The following is a 26,493-nucleotide window of genomic DNA, read 5'->3' on the forward strand; positions in this document are numbered from 1 at the left end:
GCCCAGTGGGTATGTGGCTCTCACTGGGTACTGGTTAGTGAGTGTTGTGGAACCTCCTAAATAGGGCCATCACCTGGACCATTCAGCTCTTCCAAAGAACAAGTCCCTTTAACTTATCACCTGAGGAAGGCAGTAAGAAAATACATGTGAAAAGGAAAAGCCATTGCTCTGGGAAAGATGTAAAACTGAAAAACACTTCAGCCCACCTGCCATGATTAAAGATGAGCCATGATAAAAGCCTGGAGGAGGCTCGCCATAACTAAGGTTCCATGGAGTGCTGGGTTGCTCCTCAAGGGAAAGCACTAGAGCAGAATGCTTTGGAAGTGATGCAACACCCCTGGATAAAAACAATGCAGCCAACTTCCTGAGAGCTGAAATTGGGACCACAGTCTCCTTACAGAGAAATCATCTTTCTGGAGGAACAGGTAGATTACTAAACAAGCGGCATCACCACAGACTGCGGGTTTTCACTTCAATTCACTGATACCAATAATAACAAAATGAAGCTCTGCAAGCAGGGTAGGGTACTGCTTTAAACTACAAGCTACTTTTGCTTCTCAAAACAGTCCTTTTTCTTTCTTGAGGTTTTGTTGCTTCCATCGAGGCAGAGCCGAGAAGGCAGAAGGAGTCATCCCCAAGGCCCGGGTGAAATCCTCAATGGACAGGTGCTCCTAGAAGAGGAGAAGGACCAGAGGGTCAGCTTCTTGCTTAGAGTTAGCTCTGATGAGTCACAGAGGTGTAGCACAGAAATAGATGACGAGCAAAAAGAGGCAATGTGGTGAGGGTCAGGAAAGGGTCAGGGAGGGGGGAGGTGGCATTTCTTCTCAATCTAGGGCTGTTCTGCTCAGTAGGATTGCCCTGGAGAAAGTTTCTTTGACTCCTGCAGAGAGCCCTGAATTAACAGCTTCTTTACGGTTAACACCTGTAGGTGGAGTTCAAGCTCAGGCTGCATGGAACAGCTTCTTAGTAAACACCTTTAGGTGGAGTTCAAACTCAGGTGGATGTGAAGCTCTGGTTTTCTAACCTGTTACCCTTTGCCTCCCACCTCTGGGCATTTTCTGCTCAAGGCTCCTGGGAGCCCTCCCTGATGCCCCAGGCAGGGTGGTGGAGCACTTTGTTTTGGAAGAAGGTCCCTGACAGCTATGGTGGTTGTGCCCATGGTCTGCAAATGCTTTAGGTTCCCTCTGTCCCACCCAAGCTGGCTTTGCAGCTTGGTTGAGACTTCTGGACTCTGACCCCCAGGCAAGATAGCAGGGACTGCCCATCCCAGTGGACTTGTATCTTTCCACTGGTCCTGTTCTTGAACCCTGCTGTCCTGCTAGCTGATTACTAGCCTCACCCATGCCCACATCCGCCTCTCTGTGGTTTACTTATGGGTACTCGGATTGTCCTTGCTACTGCCTGCAGCGAGACCCACCACCTCACTGTTCACTGTTACTGGCCCTCCCTTCTGAATTTGGAGCAGCCAGAGAGCCTCAGCTCTTCTATAAGAATGCATACTACTCCCACAACTTAATCATCAATGACAAAATTTTTAAAAGACTAAGCCCTTCAGTCCATCCTAAAGGAGATCAGACCTGGGTGTTCATTGGAAGGACTGATGCTGAAGCTGAAACTCCCAATACTTTAGCCACCTCATGCGAAGAGTTGACTCACTGGAAAAGACCCTGATGCTGGGAGGGATTAGGGGCAGGAGGAGAAGGGGACCACAGAGGATGAGATGATTGCATGGCATCACCAACTCGATGGACATGAGTTTGGGTAAACTCCGGGAGTTGGTGATGGACAGGGAGCCCTGGCGTGCTGTGATTCATGGGGATGCAAAGAGTCGGACACGACTGAGCGACTGACCGCTTCTACCATGGTGGAGTTGTCTTGATTCTGTTTCTTATATTCAAAATTAGTGATCTATTTAGTGATCTTAAAAAAAAAAGCTAATGCATATTTTATTAGATATTGCAAAATTCCCCTCTACAGGGGTGGTAACATTCTGCCCTCACAGCAAAATAATATATGTTGTTCACAGCCTTACCAACAAAGTACATTGTCATTATTTAGCCTCCTTTTAATCACCTGGCCCAATAATGTTGGCTGCCCTTCCCTTTAGAAATACTTTCTCTGTTATGTGATATGACAGTAAGAGTGGGACTCAGAAGACCTGAGTCTTGCTCTGACTTGGCTACTAACTGGGAAAGTCACTTCCTTGCTCTGGATCTGAGTTTTCTCAGGTGTAAAACAAGCAATGACAATAACAGCTTACACATACAGAACACTTCCTATGTACCAAGAGCTGGGGAAATAATATTTGTAATATTATTAAGAATAATACATGCTATTAGGATCATCCCAATATTACAGTGAAGACACAGGTAATACATAAAGGGGTCTCAAGGTGACAGGAGGATGCAAATGTTCTAGAAACAATACCCTTATGCATATATTGGGCCCAAACCCATAACAGATGTTCCTGGAGGAAATAGCCAACTCACATCTATAGGTTCCTTAATTCATTTCTAAGGCTTCTTTATGGTTTATTGTACACAGGGTAAATTTTCTCTCAATACCCTCTCAAGCTAGATTTGCAGTCTATTTTGGATCTTCATGAAGAGAGAATGAATATTAGAAATGTGTTTTTCTAAAACATGCCCTTCTTGCTTGCCAAACTCTCTCCCCCAAGTGGTCCACACAGACAGCAGCTGCTCTACCTGAGGGACCCTGTGGTGACTAGTCTCCTCGCTGGCACGCCTCTGAATTGCCAGCCCACCATACATATAGTGATATTTCAACCTGAGTGTCTCCCTGGTGCCACTAAACTCATGATTGTCCCTGTCTTAAGCTGGGTGTGACCCAGGGTTTTTTTAAATCTTAGAAAATGACACAATTACCCCCCCATCTCATGACCTTTATCCAGTCATTACCAAGTGTTGCTGATTTAACCTAAATATTTCTCTAAACCATCTCCACCCATCCGCACCCATTCTTGGGCTTCCCAGATGGGGCTAGTGGTAAAGAACCTGCCTGCCGCTGCAGGAGGTATAACAGATATGGGTTCAATCCCTGAGTTGGGAAGATCCCCTGGAGGAGGGCATGGCAACACACTCCAGTATTCTTGCCTAGAGAATCCGATGAACAGAGGAGCCCGACAGGCTACAGTCCACAGGGTCACAAAGAGTCAGACACGACTAAAGGAGACTTAGCAAGTCCATTCTTCACTAAGCAACTAGAGTGGGCTTTGGAAAATGTAAACCTGACGGCCCTTCCCTTGCTTCACCCATAACAGTTCCCCTTGACTTTTAGGATGGACACCACCCTTCCCATCCTGACAAAAAAAGGTGCTGCCCAGTGCCCCCTCCACCCAGCAGCTGCCCCTCCCCAGCTCCACACACCCCTTGCTCTGGCCACCTTGCCCTTTCACCCAAGCTGTGTTTACATCCTACTTCTGGGCTTCCATAGATACTTTTCCCTTCTCCAAGAATATCCCACTCTGCCTGAATAATTCCCATTCATCTTTCAAGAAAAAATCTCTGACTAAATCAGGCTCTGACCCACCTCCCTTCGGCTGGGATCCACGCCCTCAGGAAGCTCCTCTATGGGCTTGTTCACCAGCTGCTCCAAGGGAAAGATGGGTAGAGGTCCGGAGCTGAGGTTGCTGTTAGCATTGAATACATCCGGTTTAGAGCTTGTGAGCTCCTAGGGAAGAGACAGAAAACATTGTTACTTCAGCTGGTTTGTGGCTGCCTCCCAGGCTGCATTTTTCTCTGAAGTCAACAATGACCCTAGGGAACCTTCAAGAAGCCCTCTATGGAGTTCCTTGGCAGTCAAGGGGTGAGGACCCAGCACGTTCGCTGCTGAGGGCCCACATTCAATCCCTGGTCAGGGAACTATGATCCCTCAAGCTACGCAGTGCGACCAAAAAAATATAAGCGTTCCATGACCCCTGCCTCCCACTGTCCACATACACATACATACCCTCTTCATAAGAATATGGCATTCTGGACAGGATCCACAAGCTAAAGCTTGGAGGTCTATATTCAGCCAAAAGCTGGTTGACCAGCTTTGAAAAACAGGTAAACAAAACTGTTTTGTTCTATGACTTATAAACTTTTCTATGGCTACCCCTAATGTTCGAGGTCTACCTTGGACATTTATGACCTTCTTTCTCTTATCTGATATGAAACTGTCAACCATAAATTCTCTTAGCCTTGACCTAACTACCTACACTTTCCTGCCTGTACCATCAGTCAACCAAGAAGGGTTAGTTGAGTGCCATGGGGTTCCCAGGCTGTGGGTGGGTCCGAGGAATCCACATGTTATCTGCTGATAACCCCCGTGTGCTTGGGAAATTGCTCTCACATACTGGCCACAATTCTGCAGAGTCTACTTGGTCTTATCTCCCCTGCAAGCCTGTGAATATCTTTGATTTCATATTTCCACATTCTAAGCCTGTAGGCTGAACATATTTCTATGAACTAACTGAAAGATTGAAGAAGGTTTTTCTACCTGGGGAAGGGTGATGATAGCAGAGAAATCATTACTTATCCAAGCATGGTCTGAGGACTAACTGGATCAAATTACCTGGGCCCTTTGTGAAAAACACATATTAACGGATCTCACCCCAATTCTACAACCAGAATTTCAGGAAATGGGACTTTGGGATTTCCTTCTTTGTGGATGAGGGGCACACGGCTTGTGGGATCTTAGTTTCCTGAGCAGGGATCAAACCTGTGCCTCCTGCAGTGGAAGCACGGAGTCCTAACCACTGTACCACCAGGGAAGTCCTAGAATCTTCATTTCAATATGCTTCCCCCACCCCCAAGTTCCCCATCACCCAGACTCTTACACATGATAAAATTTGGGAACCATTTCACTAGGGAATGGAGGAGACAAATCCGCGTGAGACATTGAAGTTAAATAACAAGAAGAACTTCCAGGAGAAGAAGGAGAAAATGATGGAAAGAAAGCAGAAGACCCTGGCACCTTCTCCGGAGCTTTCTCAGCTTTCATGGGTCTGACCACCGTCAGTGGACACTGTGGGGGCCCCTGCCGCCTGCCCCATACTCACAGCAGTGATCTGGCTCCAGTCCCCAGAGTTTCCAAGCTCTGCCTTCAGGTCCTCATAGGATTTGGAGTTCTGCATATAAAGTAAATGACAAATTAGACCTGGGTTTCAGCAGAGGAGACAGGACCATTTTCCTTCAGGCATTGAAAGAAGGCTGCTCTAGGGCCGAGGGGCAATGAGAAGGGGAAGGGGGAGTCAGGGGGAGGCTGGAGGCTGTCCCTGGAAAATGAGGTTGGATGGTAAGGATGAGCATAAAGGGCTGACAGGTAACTGGCTGGGGCAAGGGGCTATTTGCCTCGCTCAGCCCACCACGGAGATGGAGAGTATGCTCTTTCCCCACCCTCTGAGTTTAAGAAGCTGCACGTAGCCTTGGAAACCCTACCCATACTGTGGGGGACTCAGGGGTCCTGGAGAACTGGGGAGCTCCCCTCAGAGCCTGGAGGGGACACTGTCACAGAGAAGTGAAAGGAATAGAGGGGACCTTGGCTGCATGGGGAGCCCCATCTCTGCATCCCAGGACTTGGCAGCAAGCATGCCACATTATGAGTTCCAGGTATGCTGATAGCACGAACTAGTGAGTAAATGAATGAACGAATGAGTCTGAGAAAGAAGCCAGCACAGATCTGACGGGGGGAAGAGCTGCCAGAGTTGTCGATGTGGGACACTGACCTGGGTTTGAGAAGTTCTGGACACATCTAGGTGTGCAGACTTGAGATTTGTTGGGATCCATCATCAAGACTTAACTTAGCTCATCAAACACTGAATTTTTTCAATGCATTCGAGAAAATTAAGCTCTCGATTTCCCTAACCTCAGCTGTTGTGCCAATTTTGTGTACCCAAAGCCACCAGGGCAACACTCATTCTACCTTAGCTTTCCTTCTTCCTGCAGAAAACCTTCACTGTGATTTGTGGTTTAGTCACTAAGTCGTGTCCTGCTCTTTGCAACCCCATGGACTGTAGCCTGCCAGGCTCCTCTGTCCATGGGATTTTCCAGGCAATAATACTGGAGTGGGTTGCCATTGCCTTTTCCATTTTGAGGACCTGCCCTCTGCTTCTCTCTGGGGCCTGTTTAGGAAAATTCTGTGGAAGTCTACTTCATTGTTCCTCAGGTCAGGACCACGTATAGGACCCATTTTGCTTAGAATTTAGTGCTAGAAGACACATATTTAGACATGTAGAACTGATGTGTTTGGAGGACCCGCCAATGCCATCTCATAGAAGTTTCTGCAATGATGATGGACGTTCTTTTTCTGTGCTGTCCAGTATGGCAACCACCAGCCACACATGACTAGTGAGAAACGTGAGAAATCAATTCTTTGATTTTGCTTAATTTCAATTCATTTGCATTTAAATAATCAGTACAGCTCTTCCCAATAATGTCCAGGAGCTTTGAGCTAAATCTAGTGTACAAGCAAGACACTGTCATTAGCCTAAATTTTTGATGGACTTCCTTCCCTCTCCCTTACCAGGGGGCCTCATAGTCTTCCTGCAGCCTTACTGTCCATTCTAAGTCTCTTCAAGCCCCTTTACAAATACATCACAGGTCATCTATCCCAATGAACAGAAAAACCCAGGAGTGTACCCTGGCCTCCTTGCATGTGCCATGAAGGATGTGCTGGGGTGGGAGGACCAGGTGGGCTGGGGCCACTCACATTCCACTTGAAGGGATCCCAAGCCAGGAACCAGCCTGTGAAGGTGGGGGGCTCGTGCCCTTGCTTCACCACAATTATGGGGGTCTCAAGGTCCCGGCCGCTGGGGTGGGTCTTGAGATATTCCTGCACTGTGGTGGCTGCGGCTTTCTTCTCGTCCTCGTTGGCATTCTTCCCAATCCAGAAAAAGACCTGTGGAGCATCCCAGAGTCAGTCTCCCCTGCCCTCCCTCAGCTCACCCAGGGTCAGACATCCTGCTGTGGACCCTGACCTTGGGCAGGCCCCATCCAGCCTTAACTTTGCCTCTGGAAATTGGGGTTGGACAGATGCCCTCTACTTCGATATTCTGCAGATGTGTGACTCCCAGCCTCTTCAGAGCCAAAGACCCCCAGAAACTCCTCTGCCTCATGAAATCAACTGGACTTTGGGAGAAGTACACGTCGCACCTTGCAGCCCCACTGGGCATCCTCCTCTCCGACCTGCCTTCTTCTTTCTTATGCTCCTGCTGTTCGTAATCCCAATCTCAGAGAGAATGTATATGGAAGCCAAGAAAACATCAAACCTTACCCATCCTTAAAGCCACTATTTCTTGGCCCTGGGAATTAGGGTGGTCGGAACGGAGGTCCCCAGGCCTCAAAACTACCTGGTCCCAGACATCTAGCAGGAAAACATCATCCTCTTCCAAGTCATCCTGATTGAAGTCAGGGATCTCTGTGGCCAGGAAGCGCCCGGTCTGGTTGGAACATTCAAAGAGCCGGGGAGTGATGACCAAGCTTTCCTCCTGCAGCCTGCAAGGCGGAAAGGAAATTGTGTCGGAAAGCTCATCTCCTAGGAAAATGCTCTTTCTTCTGATCACACCAAAAGTCCCCCATCCTACCAAGAGTCCAGGATCCTTCCAAAGGAGAAATTCCCGCTACTCTCCCAGGACAAGCATTTCAGTGGGCTCTTCTATAGTCCTGTTAGGAAGTTCTTCCTAATATCTTTCTTCTATCACTCTTGCTGCTAATATAATACATGGCCTTTTGCTTTTGAACTGAGGAAATGGTGGACCATGGACCTTCTTCAGAAAAATAGGCTTACAACTTGTGTTCCTCAGCATCTGGTCCTGTGGCAGCATGGAAGGACAGTGGCTGATGGGACCCTGGCATCTTCCTCCCAAAGGGCACACCTAGAGTCCTGCCCCTCTCTTTGAGCTGCCTCCTCTGGGTGTGCACTCCCTTTACAGGAAATATCCACCCCAGGCCCTAGGAATTTCACAGTAAATAGCATAGACACAGCCCCTGTGCCAAGAGGCTCCCAGAGCCCCAGCTGCCCCTTCCTCATCTGGTAGCCCTGTGAGCCCAACACACAGAGTCCTCAATCCATGCCTGCTGCAGGCTCTGGGTGATGCGGGTAGAGGTGCTGGGAGGCTCTCCAGCCTCAGAAGGTGAGCTGGAGGTCGAGGGACCTGGGAATTACCTCTTGGTGCTGGCATAGGGGGCCTTCCCACCCAGGGCCATCCAGAAGTTAGCCGGCTCCTGCCCCTCCACCACCACTTGCTTCTCTGTCCGGGAGACAGTGTCAGCAACCATCTTGGCCATCTCCCTCTCATCCCCGCTGCAACCCTGGCAAAAGAGGGGGTGGCTGTGCTGGGGGAGTCCACCTCCAGTGCCCCGCCTCCCCCTCCTTCCACCACATTCCCTAGCCTGGAGGTCCCGGGCCTGAGAGGCTCTCCTGGATCAAGGCCCTGTGCACACAGCCCAGCATCCCTGATGCTCCAAAGGAGGGCAGAGGAGACCAGGGAGACTGCCCTTCCAGTGGACAGGCAGAGGCCTCCAAGAGACTGAGCCTCATGACAGAGATAAAGGGGGAGGTAGCAACAGGCACACACAGGGGAAGTGAGAGAGCCCAAGACATAAAGACAGGAGACTTCCCTGGCAGTCCAGTGGCTAAGACTCTCCTTGAAATGCAGGGGGCCTGGGTTTGATCCCTGATCAGGGACCTAGAGCCCAAATGTTGCAACTAAGATCCAGCATAGTCAAATAAGTAAATAAATATATATATATTTTTAATGGACTTCCTTGGTGGCATCGTGGATAAGAATCTGCCTGTCAAAGCAGGGACTGCAGATTCAAATTCTGGTCCAGAAAGATCCCACACGCCACATGCACCACAACTACTGAGCTTGAGCTCTGGAGCCCAAGAGCCACAACTAAGGATCCTCCGTGCCACAACCATTGAAGCCCTCAAGCCCTAGAGCCATCAGGTCACAACTGCTGAGCCCCAGGGTTGCAACTGCTGAAGCCCGCGCACCTAGAGCCTGTGCAAAAGACGCCACTGCCGTGGGAAGCCTGTGCACCACAACTAGACAGCAGCCCGCGTGCGGCAGTGAAGACCCAGCGCAGCCATACATAAATACAGCATGGGGCGCGTGGTGATCTCAGGCGAGGGTTTTAAAAAAACATGAAGACGGGCCAACACAGGGACAGACAGGAGTCACCAGAGACAAACAGTGAGAAAGACCTACTCAGACACGGGGCAGATCCAGTGTTGAGGAGGCGGGAGGCGGGGCCAGAGGCAACTGAGAAACCAGGAGGCGGGACCTATGGGGGGGCGGGGGGAGTTGGCGGGGGAGGCCACTCAACTCTGCACACACCTTCCCACACCACAAATAGCAGCAGGACTGAGTCTTGAGGATGAAGACATCGTTGGAGTTGAGGGAAGCGGCCCGGGGTGGGACCTCAAAGGCCTTGGTGTTGTTGGTGCTGGTTCCTCTGACCTGGAATAGCCTGGTGGAGGGCACAGGCTCCACGTTGTTGGCCCGGGATGTGCCTCCCTACAAGGAGAGACAGGCGGGAGTAACTTAGCAAAGGTGGCCGTCTGATACACCATCACCTGACTAGTCTTCCCAAAACATTGCTTTGGTCACGGGCACTCCCCTGCCTGACAGCTTGGTTCAGACTAGAACCATTCTAGGTCTACAGACCAGAGCCCAGCTTTCAGAGGGTCATTTGAGGCCTCACATGAGGAGGCAACCTGCCTTTCCAGGGTCACTCTCAGCTCTCTCCAAACCCTCCATTTAGCTCAGCCAAGCTTCTCATGGTTCCCCACAGGGCCTTTCCCCTGGGCCTTTGTCCTGGCTATGCCTCTGCATCGCCCTCATTTGACCCCCGCTGAGCTCTGACCGCCCCCCCCCACAATGCCAAAATCTCCTCCCAACCCTCTTTCCACCATGGACTCTATGCCTGTTCACTGATCACTGTATTCACACGCCCCTTTGAATGCAACGTATTTCTGGCATTTAAGCACACATGGAACAACAGACAGGTTTCAAATTGGGAAAGGAGTACGTCAAGTCTGTATATTGTCATCCTGCTTATTTAACTTCTATGCAGAATACATCATCAGAAATGCTGGACTGGATGAAGCACAAGCTGAAATCAAGATTGTCAGGAGAAATATCAATAACCTCAGATATGCAAATGATACCACCCTTATGGTAGAAAGCAAAGAAAAATTAAAGAGCCTCTTGATGAATGTGAAAGAGAAGAGTGAAAAAGTTGGCTTAAAACTCAACATTCAGAAAACCAAGATCATGGCATCCAGTTCCATCACTTCATGGGAAATAGATGGGGAAACAGTGGAAACAGTGTCAGACTTTATTTTGGGGGGCTCCAAAATCACTGCAGATGGTGACTGGAGCCATGAAATTAAAAGATGCTTGCTCCTTGGAAGAAAAGCTATGACGAACCTAGATAGCATATTGAAAAGCAAAGACATTACTTTGTCAACCAACGTCTGTCTAGTCAAAGCAATGGTTTTTCCAGTGGTCATGTACAGATGTGAGAGTTGGACTATAAAGAAGGCTGAGCACTGAAAAATCGATGCTTTTGAACTGTGGTATTGGAGAAGACTCTTGAGAGTCCCTTGGACAGCAAGGAGATCAAACCAATCAATCCTAAAGGAAATCAGTCCTGAATATTCATTGGAAGGACTGATGCTGAATTTGAAGCTCCAACACTTTGGCCACCTGATACAAAGAACTGACTCCTTTAAGAAGACCTTGATGCTGAGAAAGATTGAAGGAAGGAGGAGAAGAGGACGACAGAGGATGAGATAGTTGTATGGTATCACTGACTCAATGGACATGAGTTTGAGTAAACATCAGAATCTGGTGATGGACAGGGAGGCCTGGCGTGCTGCAATCCATGGGGTAGCAAAGAGTCGGACACGACTGAGCAGCTGAACTGAACTGAACTGAAGCACACACTGCCTTGGACTGTTGATTCACTGCTTGTTCAGCAAGATGGTAAACAGCATTAGCATGGCATTCTTCTCCCCCTCAGTGCTTTGCAGAGGGCTGTGTACTTAGTAAGTGTTCAATAAATAGGTTATTGCTAAAGGAATGCAAGAGATGGCTATTTCAACAGGGAAGTCTGCTCCATGTTATTTGGCAGCCTGGATGGGAGGGGAATTTGGGAAAGAATGAATACATGTATATGTATGGCTGAGTCCCTTTGCTATTCACCTGAAACTATCACAACATTGTTAATTGGCTACACGCCGATACAAATAAAAAGTTAAAAAAAAAAAGGTGTCAGTGCACCTTAAGTTCATCATTCGGCAAATCTATCCAAAATAACTTCTTTTTTTCATCTAAAGAGGAGTTGGGGTGTGGAGAGTAATAGTCTTATACATGCTAATTGTTTATTAAATGAATTTTTAAAAACATTGAATAGTTGTTTCTATTTCCATTGCACATAGGTGATGGAGCCTCAAACTGTTCCCTCCCAGGAAGAGTGGGCTGCCCCCTAGCCCTGTCCCCCACCCCACATCCTCTCCCCTGTTTCTTGGAGCCCACCCCACCTCACTGCCACACCTGGTAGACCACCATGCGTCCCTTGAAGATGGACATGAGGTGAGGCGGCTCCTTGCCCATCGAGACCCGGATCTGGACCGGTTCATTGTTGTACTTCTGGTCCAGGATGACGGCTTGATAGGCGGAGGCTGTGACTTCATCCTGACTGGCCTGGCTGCCCTGGGTATGTGCAGGGTGGGAGGGGTGAGGCCAGCCCTCAGTTCTAACTTCATATCCAATTCTGACTGGCCCTAAACCCCACTTTCTTCCCCACCAATCCCCACCCTGAACACAACCAAAATCCACCCCCCAACCCAGACCTCAGCTGTGATCCCAGCCCCACACCTAATCTTTCTCCAGTCTCAGTCCACCCCAACCCATCCTGACCCCCAACCTCCTCTCCCGCTTACTGCACCTTTCTTGAGGAAACACCGTGACTACCCCCCATTCACCCCCCAGCACCTCCAAACATCTCCCGCTCCCTCGCATCTGGACATAGAAACTCACAGTCAGAGCGGGTGAAGAGAAGGCACAGGAAGCCACGGAAGTTGGAAAGAGACTCAGAGAACCAAAGGGGTAGGGTTGTGTGTCGGGGTACCCAGCATCAGGGGGATCTCCCAGGCAAAGCAGTTCCAAAATGGAAAGGGGGGAAGACACCCACCACCCGAGGTACTCAACACAAGGGCGATGGCCGCTTGGCAGGGCTGTAGTGAAGCGGGGCTGAGCAGCTGCGCTCTGAGCAGGGTGGAGTGGGGCCTGACCTGCCAGATGTACAGCAAGTAGTGCTGCTTCTCGCCGATGAGGTAGGTGTAGAGCAGCAGGTAGCAGTCGCCCCCAAAGAAGTGGCCGAGCCACTTGGAATCCACAGGCACCAGCTCTAGGTTCTCAATGCGCCACATCTGGGGCCGGTACCAGGCTAGTGTGAGGTCCAGGACAGGCTCCACCAACCCTGCCCCCCGGCCGGGCCTCTCTCCCTGTCGTACCTGCACCTCCCCACTCCCATCGTCCACCATCTTCTGCTGGGCAGCCACCTGAGGCTGGACATGCATGGACGTGGCATCAAACTTCACCTGTTCCACCTTGGCTGGAGTGAGGGGGGACATCATGACACCCAGTGTCACCAGCTGAGTTCCCCCAGGTCCTCACAACAGCCCTGAGTGGGAGCTGCAATTCTACAGACGAGGCAGCTGAGGCTAGAGAGATTCGGTAGCTTATCCCAGGTCACACAGCTAGCCAGTGGCAGAGCTATAACATAGAACCCTATCTCCTTCCTGTAAGACTCATGTTTCATTGAGGCCTCCCAGAGCAGCCACGGGAGGGACATTTTCTCCTCCCCCAGGTGCGTGGCATGGAGCTTGTCCTTAGCAAATATTGTCTGGAAGACTGGAGATGTTTGGGTGTGGGTTCTGAGGAGACCCAACAGTACTCCAAATGAAAGGTGAGTTGTTCTCAGCTCCCTTTCTGTGACAACTCTTGAGTTTGTCCAAGTCCCTTTGTGTCCACGCCCCTCCACCTGGGGAGCCCAGAGTCGGAGTGAAGTGTGCACAAGAGGAGTGTTCGAGAAGGAGGGCAGGAGGCGGGTCCAGCGCTCTCCTGGCCCCACTGCCCGCTTCCAGACCCACCCCGCCTCAGGCCAGCCCTCACCCACGGAGCCCACGGTGTGGATTTTGCCTAGGCCGGTGGTCCGGTTGGGTACTGTCCACTTCTGGAAGAGCTGCTGAAAGACAGCTGACTCGGCCCCGTCATTCTGAAGCTCCACCTGTGTGTTCGGTGGGTACTGCTTCGCTTTGATAAAGTTCTGGGAAGAGAAGGAGGAGGCTGGGGTGTGTCCTTCCCCCAGCCTCCACCCCGCATCAGGAGCCGAAGCCTGGCTATAACCCCAATGAGACCTACCATTAACCTGCCCTGGCCCCATGCCCAAACCGGACTCTAATCGCTGTCCCAGTGCTGACCTCAAACCTAATCCAGCTGACTCCCACCCCAGGTCACACCAGACTCCACCTCAAACCTAACTCTGACCTCCACCCTGAATCTAACACTTACCCCCAAACCCACTTCAGACCCCCTACTCCAAGGTCAAATCTGACCCAAACCTGACCCCAGCCTCCATCTCCAAACTTGAGCCCAACCCCCAATCCAACGTTGACCCCCAGCCGGTTCAGGGTTACTGACTTCAGCTCCTACAATGACTCTCAAACTCTGACTTGGCCTCAGCACCATGCTGACCCACCCTGCTTCTTGTAAGAAGGCTGGCCTCCATTTCTTCCTCCCTTTTTGGCGCCAAGCTCAAGGTGCAAGCCCTGAGGAGGCTCCCTTTTTGTGACAATTCTTGAGGTCACTGGGTGGTTGGCTTCCTGGGGTACAGAGAACCCCCAAGATGACCCCCCGGAGCTAAGTCAGGCCTGGAGCCACCCCTGGCCTGTGGCCCCCACTGCCCTCTCCCTGCTGGGGGGCCTTCTCTGCCCCTCCTCCAAATTCTCCTCCTGGACGCCCAGACCCACCAGTGCCTGGTTCATGGCTTCCTTCTTCTCCTGGGTGTTGGCATTCTTGCCCTTCCACACATAGATCTTTAGGCCTCCCTGGTCCAGGATATAACAGTCCTGGAGGTGGGAGAGAAAGCGCAGGGCGAGAGCCTGAGGGCGCAGGCTGGGAGAGCTGCAGACACAGACGTTTGCCTCTTGTGACCCCATCCCAACCACCCCAGGTCCCTGGTGGAGCGTGGACAGGGGGCGGTGGGTGATGGGGAGCTGGGGCTGGGGGCACCCTGGACCCTCTCACCTCGTGACTGAGCAGGTCTTGTGTGAGTGGCCGCGTGGCGATTTCCCTGACCACCACCTTTCCGTCTGAGTCAGACACACTGCAGGATAAAGATGCGGCATAGACAAGGAGTATGCTGGACACTTGCCCCGGGGTCTCCTCCCCCAGGAGGCACCCCCTGTGCCAGGAGGAGCCCCGCATAGCCGGGCACTCACTGGTACAACTTGAGGGCAGCCTTGAGGGCCGGCTCCACCACCGTGTCGGCCACGGCGGCCTTCAGCTCCTTCCGCTGGCCCAGCACGTGGTTCATGATCTCCATCAGCTGCGGTGAGGCCTTCTCGTCCTCCCCGTCCACCACGCCCACGTAGGTGCGCCCACCCCGCTCCTGGTCGCGGATCTCCTTGGCCAGGTTCATGCCCTGCAGGGAGGCCCCGGGCCCCAGGACGCATGAAGGCTGGCGGGGGGCGGGGGCGGTGGACAGGGCAGCATCCGCCACCCCAAACCACACCTGGGTAGCCCAGCAGCCCCAAAGAGGGAGGCACCTGGCCAGCGCTTCCCTTTCAAGGAGGGGACCAGGCTTTTAAGACGTGTGTCAGGAAACCAAGCTAAAACCTCAGAAGAGCAGTCTTCTTCATGAGCAAGAGGGGGTCTGGTTGGGGGTGTGGAACTTGCTAGGCCTTCAGTTTTGACATTGTATGAAATGTGTGATTTTGCTTCAAAGTTTTGCGTGAGAGGTGAGCCCTGAAGATCACAGTCCTGTCTCTTTGTCCCAAAGCCATGTACACACACCCTCACACACTCACACACACACAAAGCCTCACATGGGCTCACACACATGTGCACAAACACACACACACACAGCCTGGCTCACTCTCTCTGCCCAGCATCTCCTGTCCAGTTCCCGGCCTTACACTCCGGCCCCCTCCCCTCTCCACTGTTCCCTTCACCCCACTGCCCCTCCTCGCCAGGCCCACATTTCTGTTTCCAGCCTAGCCCTATTTATCCAGCTCCCAAGACAGCCCCATTTTAAGATGCCCCAAACCCAACCTTTTCTCCCCAACTCTGTTGCTCCCTGATCTTTCCATTTCAGAAAATGGGACCCCACCCATCCCCACAAAAAGCACAACCTTTGACTTCTGTCTCTCTCCTCTCTTGTCACCCCCAACCTGACATACGTCCTGTGATTCCACCTTCCCAGCCCCCTCCTCACCTAGGCATGTGCCCTCAGCCCCTCCACTCCCCTCGCCCCTCAGCAGTCAGAGTGCCCCTCAACGGCATCCCAGGCACTGAAAACAAACCTCAACCCTCTCACACAGCTTCCTGACCACATAGCACGTCCTGTGAGACACCCCCACCCTCCTTTCCAAACCCCACAAAGTCCCCGTCTCGGGCTTCGTCTGAGCTGGAAGGTTGCCTGCCATACACCTCTCTCCTGCCTTAGGGCCCTCTCCTCCCCACCTGCCCTCCTCCCAGAAGCCTTCTTAGACCCCTCTGAACCCTGAGAGCCACACTCCCCACCCTTCACTTCTCCAATATTCCCTTCACATCTGTCTTCTCTCCTGGATGGCCCCCTGGACACCAGAGCAAGGGCAGGGCTCTGCCCATTTCATTGATCCCAGTGCTGGGCACAGCATCTGCCACACAGCAGGGACTCATCAGACGTTAGTGGATCCACCACAGTGCATGCATGCAGACTCCAGCACGCATACCTCACTGCACACACATGGAGACTCAGATCCACCTTCAAACAGCAGCCCGGACAGTCAGGGAAGACAGCGCTGAGGAAATGGGGACTGGTGGAGGTGTGGCAGCAGCCTGGCAAGTTTGGGAGGGAGGCCAGGTGCTGGAGGCCGGAGCAGGGAGGAGCAGGGTGGGATTTGGGGGGTGGGCACAGGGCGGGGTTACCCTGAGTCTCTCCATGCGGTTACTCTCTGGCCCATTCCACTGTATGATGAGCTTCCCAAGGTCCAGGAGGAAAACATCCCCACGGTTGAAACTCTTCCAGGACATCTCCACCTGGGGAGCCATAGGGCAGGCACAGACCCCACTCAGACCTTGTCCATCATCCATCAATCTCTCCCCAACCCCTTCCCTGCCCCTCACCCCTCCTCAGCCTCTGTCCTCCGCCTAGGTAGGGCGGTGGATGGGAGGCAAGGAGGCTGTGCCCCCTGAGCCCTGGTTGATGCCCACCTCTCCGGCCACCACATTCCTCTTGCCCTTGACGTGGAGCAGCCGCTGGATGTCATAGGAGTTTGTCTCCACTTGCTTCATGCCAGAAGCCACGCCCCCTTTCCGTATCCTGTGAAGAGAGGTGAACTGACCCAAGGGAGTGGGCTGGGAGGTGTGACAGGCCCCTGTCCTCCCAGATCCTGGGGATTTGGTTGCCACAGGGCCCATCTGAGGGCTGGACCTGGGAGTAAAGGGGTGCCTGAGGCCTTGGGGGCACAAACCGCAAAAAGGCACTCACTCTCAGGGTCATGCACGTGCAGGGTCGCTCTATCGCCTCCATTCACATGACCCTGGCAGTGAGTGCCTCCTTGGAGTTTGTACCCTAGGCGTCTCGCTTGCCTCACCCTAGTCCTAGCCCTGCTGAGAAGCCTGCAAAAGCTGGGTGCATGGTAATGGGGCCATGTGGAAGGACAGACAGAGGACTGAAGCAAAGGGAAGAGGGGAAATGCTGAAGACAGAATTGTGTCTCCTCCCAAACTCAAGGCTGAAGACCAAGGACAGGGCAGCGAGAGATTGGGGTGGGGAATGGAAAGGTGAACAAAAATTACCTTCATGGGCTCCCTGCACAGCTTCAGGCTCCCTTTCCAGCCCCAGGTCTGCCCCCCAGCCTCAGGTGTCCCTCCCAGCCCTGGCTCCATTCCCGAGCCTGTAGCGTGCACCTCCGTACACAATGCCCTTCTTGAAGTAGCCTCGGAAGGTGTCACTCTCGTTGCCCTGGACCTCACGGTGCTGGACGGCCCGGCCCTTCAGAAAGTCATCCATCTGTGTGGTGTAGATGGCAGCCGCCCCTTGCTCGTCCTGGGACGAGGCCTGGCCAATCCAGTAATGAATGTCATAGGACAGGTTGCTGCCTGTCTTGTGGATCTAGGGAGAGAACATGTCCAGTGGACCCAAGGCCCTGGGCTCCCACAGCCCTCTCCCCGCCTCCCTGCTTCAAATGGTCTCCTGAAAGTGCGGGGCCAGCACCACAGGGGAGCTTGTCATGGAGAAGTTCAAGGGACGAGCGGTCAGGAGCCCTGCATCGTGCTGTAGTTCTCTTAGACCCTCTGAGACATGGGGCAGGTGTCTTCCCCTGGGCCTTGGAAATAACTTGGCTGGACTACGGCAACATTTTCCAAAGTTATGTGCACAGACCATCAGAGGTCTAGGAGGTGACCTGGTAGTATACAGCGAAATGACTTTGGAAATTTTTTTTTGTCCACCCCTCTCAGCATATGGGATCTTAGTTCCCTAACCAGGGATAGAACCCATGTCCTCTGCACTGGAAGTGTGGAGTCTTAACCACCGGTCCTCCAGGAAATCCCTGATTATGGAAATATTTTATAGCTACTTTCTGTTTGTGAAACGGGACACTGCTTTCCATTCGTGATAATGACACTGAGTTAAGTTTTTAAATAAATAGATTTAAATTTTAAAAGTGAATCAGTTAAAGTACAAATGCATTAATGACGCAGGATGCAGAAGAAACCAAGACAGTCAAATGAAGTTGACTGGATTTTGGGAACATGGACTCAAAGTGGGGTGACATCCCACCAGTTCAGAAGCTCCCCCAAGACTGTACATCCACAGAGGGTCACCCCAGCTGGGAGCTCAGTGGTTCAAGGGCAACAGTCGGCTCTTGTATCTCTGACCCTCTGGTGCTACGGCTAGGCTAGGAACACCCACTGAACACTATCTTGGGATGAAGCTGGGCAGCAGTCCCCATTGCCCCCAGCTTCATGGTTCCTCCTGCTGCTGCCCTAAGCTTTGCTCTCTGCTGCGCCCCCTCCCCTGCCCATTCCCCACTCACAGCCAGGATTACATAGCAGTCACCATCAAAGAAGCTGCCGAAGGAGTTGGAAGGAACAGGCACCATCTGCATGGCCTAAGGAGAGAACGGAAGTCAGAGGGCTTGACCACCCAGGAACCCCAGCTTCCGTGCCTCCCTTTAACCAAACGGAGAGTTGGGAAAGGAAGAGCCAGGAAGAGAGCACAAAAAAAAACCAACCAGGAGGGTGGATGTGAGGAGGGCGGGGAAAGGAAGGAGCAGGAGGAGGGGTCGATGCCTGAGGATGGGGTGGGGATGGCACCAGGGGCTCACACGCCAGCAGGGCAGGATGGAGGACAGTCAGCCTTCCTTGCCTCAGTCCATCCCCGGCCTGCAGAGCCCGCCCTGTGACCAGGCAGTATCCTCACCTCGATCCTCCATATCTGCACCCCGGGAGTGGTGATGTTGAGGGAGCCTTTGACTTGGGCGCTCAGTTTGGTCATGGCGGATGAGCCTATGGGAGAAGTGGAGTGGGAGCAAGAAGAGGACCTGGGAACCCTGGCTTCCAGGGGCCACTCTGCCAGCCCAGCCCTGGAGAGCTCCTCTTTCTCCAGAGCTCAGGGCTCTGAGAGAAGGTCCCCACCCTGGGCCCTGAGTGGCCAGGCGTGGTCCCACCTGGCTCTGATCTTGTCACTCTTATTCAAACACCTTTCCTGACTCCCTACCACCTACTGAAAAAAGGTCCTACTCCTAAGCCTGGCAGGCAAGGCCCTTCTTGATGCAGCCCCAAACGATTTTTCTGCCTGAAAAGTTTTGACCAAAGTCATGCCTGGCTAAAATATATATATTATATCCTACAGAGGTTTTTTTTTTTTTTTTTTAAGCAAAGAATAAACAAGGGTTGAAAAGTATACATGCTCAAAAGAATTGAAGAAAAACAGGTGTTCAAACAAAACTTGTACATGAAGTTCCATAGCAGCTCTATTCACAAGAGCCAAAAGGTGGAAAGAACCCAAATGTCCATCAACAGATGACCAAATTAACAAACGGTGGTCTGTCCACACAATGGAATAGTACTCAGCCGTAAGAAGGAATTAAGCATGATGCACGCTGCAACGTGGGTGAACCTTGAACAAGATGCCCAGTGAAAGAAGCCAGACACAATGGCCCCGTTTTGTGTGACTGCATTTACATGAAGTGACCAGAACAGGCAAATCAATAGAGACAGTGAGCGATCAGTGGTTGCCAGGGGCTGCAGGAAAGGGAGGAATGAGAAGTAACCCCTTGTGGGTGTGGAGTTTCCATTTGGGATGATGAAAATATTCTGGAACTAGACAGCGGTGATGGCTGCACAGAATTTTGAATGTACTGAATGTCCCCGAATTGTACGCTTTAAAGTGGTTAAAATGGTAAGTCTTATGTTCTGTGTGTTTTATCACAATAGAGAAGTGTACACAGCAGTTTCCTATTTCTTGCTACCCCAACCCTCAAGTGAAAGTGAAAGTCGCTCAGTCATGTCCAACTCTTTGCGACCCCAGGGACTTTAAATTCCATGGAATTCTCTAGGCCAGAATACTGGAATGGGTAGCCTTTTCCTTCTCCAGGGGATCTTCCCAACCCAGGTTTCTTGCATTGCAGGTGGATTCTTTACCAGCTGAGCCACAAGGGAAGTCCCAACCCTCAAACACCCCTCAATTACTGTTCTGGTGGCCCACAAGATGTGGACCCCACCCGGGTAGGTCCATGTTTGTTCAGTGCTGAATCCCCAGCTTCCAGCTCTGCTGGAACTTTGTTGAGTGGGTGTGTGGGTGGATGGTCAGGTGGTTGGGTGGTTGGCTGAGTTTGTGGATAAAAGTGATTAAGTGGATGGATGAGGGAATACATGAGTGAGTGAATGAATGAATGAACCTTTCCCACTGGGAACCGCCTCCACCCACTGAGCTTGAAGAAACCTCTCCCCTATCTTCTTCCATGCTGTCTTTTATGGCTCTTTTCCTTTGACCTCTAGCTATGTTCTCTGCTCCAAGTGCGCATCAGAATCACCCAGGGAGCTTTAAACAACACTGGGGCTCTGATGCGCAAGCTATATCATACCCCCAAGGATTCTGATTTAATTAGGCCAGGGTGGGGCCCAGGCTTGGGCACTTTATTTTCTGCCTTTGGGGAGGTGAGCCAGAGGTGCTTTCAAAACTCCCCAGTGATTCTGATGAGCTAGGGAGGAGAGCCACTTGTCCCCGGTAATTTTTATTCCGGGTTTCCTGCCCCTCCCTCCCAGTCTGGAGGCCATCCCATTCCCCACGGAGCCTACCACCCAGCCTGGCTTGGAGTTGCCCTCCATGAATGCTCCTTGAACCGATGAATAATGAATGAAAGATCACGTGGCCCCCGCCACCGTGCTCTGACAGCTGGAATCTATCTAATCTCTCCTTGCACCTGGACTCTGAGTCACCCCTTGGAACAATGACCTAGTCTTTTACTGCTGGTAAACTCCCTCTTCCGACTCCTGAAGGGTGACCCCCCTCTCCCTGGCATTGTGGGATTTGGGGACATCTTCCTGCCCAGCCTCTGATTAGCGCCCCCTCCAGCAAATTAGGGCTGCCTGCTGATGGCCAGCACTGCACCTGTAGGAGCCCCTAATGCCTGGATCCTGTCTGATATCCCTGTGGGTCAGGGCCTCCTCCATGAGATATTTCTCAGCCCATGGAGACCTCAGGGCTCCCAGGACTCCTTGTTCAGCTAAACCAATTTCGGTACAAATGAAGAAAATGTTTCCTCTTATTTCAGTCATCGCTTTTGCCCATATCCCTCTTTTTGCCAAAACAGACCGCCCCCACTAGCTGTGCGAACATGGCGTGCATCTTCACCTATGAGGTTGGCAGTCGACGACCAGGTGATCTCTAAAGTCCCACTGGGGGAATTCCCTGGTGGTCCAGGGGTTGAGACTGAACTTCCACTGCAGGGGGCACAGGTTCGATCCTTGGTTGGGGAAATAAGATCCCATGTGCCATGCAGTGTGACACAAAATAAATAAATGAAAAATTTAAAAAAAAAAGTCCCATCAGGGATGTGTTCTGAGTCTAGGAGGGACCAGCAAAAGCAAAAGAGGGCAGACAAGATGAGGCTCTTCTTGTCCATCAGAACAGTGGAGACTCAGGGGAGCAGGGGTTTGAAAAAGTTGGCGCTCTGCCTCCCTAGAGAGAAATCAGGATTGGGGACCTCCAGCAGCCTGAAGAGGGAAGAGGTGGGCAAGGGGAATCTGGGAGAGCCACCCCAAGAGGTGGACTCACACTGCGAGAGTGCCCCCTGGATACCCGCCAGCTGCTCCTGCCTTGTAGACACTGGTTAGAGCAGATGCCTCTGTCCCACAGCCCCCTCGCTCTGATGGATCCTCTCTAGCCTTGCATCTCCTGAACTGCTGGGAGGAGTAAGGGGCCCATGCTGACCCCCCATTGTCCATAGCACAGCCCTGGGTTTGAATATGTGATGTCTTCTCCCTCAACTTGAATTCACTGGCTCCCCCATCACTCCTGATTCCCTCGCTCCTCTGTCCCCAACTCAACGAAGGGCACCATCACTCCCAGACCCCGAAGTCAGCCATTGGTGCACACCCCGAAACCTTCCCTCTCCTGCCCTCCAGCACACCCCCATCCCTCTCTGCTTCTGGTAACAGCACACCATTCACTGGCCCTGGCCACCCCCACCCGCTCCATGCTGCTTCTCACTCTCCCCTCATGTCCTTTCTTTTCCCTTTCATTTTCCTTTCCAGTGCGCACCCCACCTTTCTTCACTTGTCCAACACTCCCAAGCTCTTCTGGTCTCAACTTAGCTCTCATTTATTCCAAGATGTCTTCCTAGAATCCTCAGGTTAGACGAGAGACCCGTCCTCAGGGACCCCAAGCCATCCTGGCCAAAAAATGCTTCTCTTGGTCCTCTGACCACATGATGGTGACAGGATCTGTTTATAAGTATGAGGTTCCCAAGGTCAAGGACCTAGAGGCGTTTGTCTATGTAACCCCCAGCTCCTAGTACACGTGCATGCTAAGTCGTCTCAGTCATGTTCAGTTCTTGGCAGACCGTATGGGCTGTAGCCCACCAGGCTTCTCTGTCCATGGAATTTTCCAGGCAAGAATACTGGAGTGGGTTGCCATGCCCTCCTCCAGGGGATCTTCTCAACCCAGGGATTGAACCCGTGTCTCTTGAGTCTCCTGGATTGCCTGGCAGGTTCTTTACCCTAGCGCCACTTAGGAGGCCCCCCAGCACATAATAGGTGCTCAATAAATATTCTTGAAGCAGAAATACTGAACTGCAGAATAAAAAGAGTGGCCCTTCTTAGGGCCATGGAAGAATTAGGTTTCCTGCTGTCCCCTGGGTCCCATCTTCCCTTTATAACTGCTGCCCCATTGTGCTGGGAGTTTGGGCTCCAAAGAGCTCCAGAGTGCTTCCACTGCTCTCTGTGGCTAGTCACGCAGTTCTGAGCAGGACAGGGATGTGGCAGTACTCGAAACGAAGGACACACTCCTGCTCTGTTAGGCCAGTGAGAGCAGAGCGAGTGACATATCCCAGCCCTCCAGCCTGCAGACTCAGCCTCACCCCCACCCAAGATCACCTGAACAGGCTTCCTGGGAAGCGGGTGGTCAGTATGTCCCAAGATCCTAACCTAGATTTGCCCCCACTCCCCTGCCCCACCTCCTTTCAGCTGAATGGGGCTACAGGGCCTGGTGAGGCTGAGGGGATGGGTCCGGTGGAGGAGAGATGGGATAGCATGCCTGCAAGGGCGGCCGAGGGTAGACGGGGGCCCAGGGCCCTGCCACCTCCAGCCCCCTGCCCCTGCTTCTGTCTTTGCCCATTCCATCCCTGATGGCTGTTGCTCACACTTTGGTTTCCAGGAGACAAGAACGCTGAGGTCCCAGGAGTGACAAGGAAATGAGATGCAGAGAAAAAGCCCATCTCAGATGAGGAAGAAATGAGCAAAGAGATGGTGGGAGCCAGGGGAGGGGGAGAGGGAGGTCAGGGTGACCAGCTGCTCCCTGGTGGCCCAGGACCGGCGGGTTTTACATCTACAAGTCCTTAGATTCTTCTCTGTCCAGGGCGATCCGGGCCGGGTGGCACCCAACGCAGGGCGGGGACCGATGGCAGGCAGGGGGGTAGGAAAGGGCCGTTGTCTGGTGTGGACGCTTCACTGTCCTTCTTTTGGAGGCCCGGGAGGCCACCCTGTGCTCCCTGCCCTTTCCAGATTCTCCAGAGAGCCAAGCCTCTCCCTCACCCCCGCACCAAGAAGCTGCAGGAGGCCCCAGGCTGCCCGAGGGAAGCAGCCGACCCTGTCCTGCCCTCTCCCACCACCTACGGTGCTGGGTCCCCGCAGGGTGGCCTTACCTGTCTGGGGAAGGCAGCTGCCACCTGGGAGATCTCAGGGAGTTGTGGCAAGCTGGCTGAAGGAGAGCGACCTTTGTCCCCACCGCCCCCCCTCCTCTAGGAACTGCCTTCACCATATAAGGGAAGATAGAGCCCCAGAGAGAGAGAGGGAATGGGCGAGGGGGTGGGGAGGCAGGTGGCCGCCGTGTCCCTGGGAACCAGGAGCCCAGTGACTGCCAGACACCCACAGCCAAGGGGCCCCACCCTTGGGTCCCCAGCGAGCACCCAGGGATGGGATACGTTTCTGCCCAGGGCCCAGATGCTCGCTGCAGGTGGACAGCACTTGCCAGGTAAGGTATGGGCGCCTGAACGCTTCATCCTATCAAACCAGAGAAGCAGTCTCCTCCGTCCTCCTTCCTCCCCTTGGGGGAGTGACCCCGGGGTGGGGGAGCCCTGGACACAGGGATTTAGGGCCAGGGAATCAGATTTAGGGCCCTTGAGGACTGACGGGACCCTAGCACCCCTAGAGGTCGCTCGCTCACTCCGAGGGGCACAGAGCTTTTCTTGTCTGCCCCTTCAGAGGCGCTGGCTCCTCCTCCAGCTTTTATGAGCTGCAATAAACCGGTTCCTTTGGACTCTGCTCTGGCCGTTCTCCCCTGAAACCACGGCTTGCATTTCTGAACCCTGATCCTAGGGGGCTTCTCGCTCAAGATAGGAAAGGAGCCAGTCTCACTCAGAAGTCAACGTCGCCCCCAAACTCGGCCCCACTGGGCAGCTGTCCCTCAAACTCCACCCCTGTCACCTCTGCACAGTGGTCCTTAGGGAGGTGAGCTGAAGTGGGCGGGGTGAGGCCAGCTGCTTCTTCTGGCCATACCTTCCCAAGGGTTCTCAAGACCAGATGTACACGTGTGTCCACATCTGTGCGTGTGTGTGCAGGTGTGCGTGTGTGAGCTCATGCAGTCTGGTAAGAGGAGTAAATGCAATTCAGGTGCTATCTGGTTTCTTTAAAAGCACCTTTTCTTGTGTGAATAAAAAGTATATGTTCAGGACTTCCCTGATGGCCCAGTGGTTAAGACTCCATACTTCTACTACAGGGGGTTTAATCCCTGGTTGGATCAAATCTGCATCACCCTTATGGCAGAAAGCGAAGAAGAACTAAAGAGCCTCTTGATAAAAGTGAAAGAGGAGGGTGAAAAAAGTTGGCTTAAAACTCAACATTCAGAAAACTAAGATCATGGCATCCAGTCCCATCACTTCATGGCAAATAGATGGAGAAACAATGGAAACAGTGAGAGACTTTATTTTAGGGGCTCCCAAATCACTGCAGATGGTGACTGCAGCCATGAAATTAAAAGATGCTTACTTCTTGGAAGAAAAGCTATGACCAGCCTGCTGCTGCTGCTGCTAAGTTGCTTCAGTCATGTCCGACTCTGTGCGATCCCATAGACTGCAGCCCAACAGGCTCCCCCGTCCCTGGGATTCTCCAGCCAAGAACACTGGAGTGGGTTGCCATTTCCTTCTCCAATGCATGAAAGTTAAAAGTGAAAGTGAAGTCGCTCAGTCGTGTCCAACTCTTCGCGACCCCATGGACTGCAGCCCACCAGGCTGCTCCGTCCATAGCATTCTCCAGGCAAGAGTACTGGAGTGGGGTGCCATTGCCTTCTCTGATGACCAGCCAAGACAGCGTATTATAAAGCAGAGACATTACTTTGCCAACTAAGGTCCATCTAGTCAAAGCTATGTTTTTTCCAGTAGTCATGAATGGATGTGAGAGTTGGACTATACAGAAAGCTGAGCACTGAAGAACTGATGCTTTTGAGCTGTGGTGTTGGAGAAGACTCTTGAGAGTCCCTTGGACAGCAAGGAGATCCAACCAGTTCATGCTAAGGGAAATCAGTCCTGAATATTCATTGGAAGGACTGATACTAAAGCTGAAATTCCAATACTTTGGCTACCTGATGCAAAGAATCAACTCATTTGAAAATACGCTGATGTTGGGAAAGATTGAAGGCAGGAGGAGAAGGGGATGACAGAGGATGAGATGGTTGTATGGCGTCACCGACACAATGGACATGAGTTTGAGTAGACTCCAGGAGTTGGTGATGGACAGGGAAGCCTGGCATGCTGCAGTCCATGGGGTTGCAAAGAGTCAGACACGACAGAGCGACTGAACTGAACTGACCTGGGGAACTAAGATCCTACATGTCCAGCAGTACAACCAATGTGTGTGTGTGTGTGTGTGTGTGTGTGTGTGTATGCTAAGTTGCTTCAGTCATGTCTGACTTTGAGACCCTCTGGACTGTAGCCCACCAGGCTCTCTGTCCATGGGATTCTCCAGGCAAGAATACTGGAGTGGGTTGCCATTTCCTCCTCCAAGGGACATATCTATTCGTTTAACTATATGGGCTTCCCTGGTGGCTCAGATGGTAAAGAATCTGCCTGCAACACAGGAGACATGAGTTGGATCCCTGGCTTACGAAGATGCCCTGGAGAAGGCAATGGCTACCCACTCCCAGTATTCTTGCCTGGAGAATTCTATGGACAGAGGAGTCTGGTGGCCTATAGTCCTTAATTATACAGACAGGAAAAAAGGAAAGAAAAAACTCCTAATTCCACTACAGAGATAAATCTGAGTAATGTATTTTTGTATTTTGGAGTATTTCTTTCAAGGTACTGCCCAATACATATGCTGGGGGTGTATACTTTATGTATATATGTATACTCAATGTATATATGCATACTCTATGTATATATGTACACCATATTTATATATGTGTACTATATGTATATACTATAGGTATACTATATGTATATAGTATCTATCATCTATCTTTTAACTGTCTCATGGTAATCCATTAGATAG

The 26,493-nt window shown here is 52.0% G+C and overlaps 1 protein-coding gene across 1 annotated transcript; it reads right to left on the reverse strand.

Annotated features, from left to right (window-relative positions):
* VIL1 (villin 1) lies at positions 90-23,733 on the reverse strand. Its single transcript, XM_018059489.1, has 20 exons — positions 23,652-23,733; positions 18,707-18,792; positions 18,321-18,395; positions 17,199-17,395; positions 16,493-16,601; positions 16,208-16,318; positions 14,518-14,720; positions 14,324-14,402; positions 14,047-14,145; positions 13,190-13,343; positions 12,529-12,629; positions 12,307-12,444; positions 11,567-11,725; positions 9,344-9,523; positions 8,167-8,312; positions 7,352-7,496; positions 6,712-6,900; positions 5,063-5,131; positions 3,550-3,690; positions 90-671 (listed from the first exon to the last, which is right to left on the reverse strand). Exons 2-20 carry the CDS (start codon positions 18,779-18,781, stop codon positions 558-560), a joined length of 2,484 nt encoding a protein of 827 aa, XP_017914978.1. The 5' UTR covers positions 18,782-18,792; positions 23,652-23,733; the 3' UTR covers positions 90-557.

This window comes from Capra hircus, chromosome 2, assembly GCF_001704415.2.
Source record: "Capra hircus breed San Clemente chromosome 2, ASM170441v1, whole genome shotgun sequence".
Classification (NCBI taxonomy): Eukaryota; Metazoa; Chordata; class Mammalia; order Artiodactyla; family Bovidae; genus Capra; species Capra hircus.

What these genes read in the sequence shown, in the direction of transcription:
- VIL1 (XM_018059489.1), bottom strand. Translation starts at nt 18,781, where the DNA reads ATGACCAAACTGAGCGCCCAAGTCAAAGGCTCCCTCAACATCACCACT. An exon ending in AAGCCATGAACCAGGCACTG is followed by an intron (nt 13,344 to 14,046) that starts GTGGGTCTGGGC and finishes TTCTCTTCCCAG; the next exon opens with AACTTTATCAAAGCGAAGCA. An exon ending in ACTTGCTGTACATCTGGCAG is followed by an intron (nt 11,726 to 12,306) that starts GTCAGGCCCCAC and finishes GCACATACCCAG; the next exon opens with GGCAGCCAGGCCAGTCAGGA.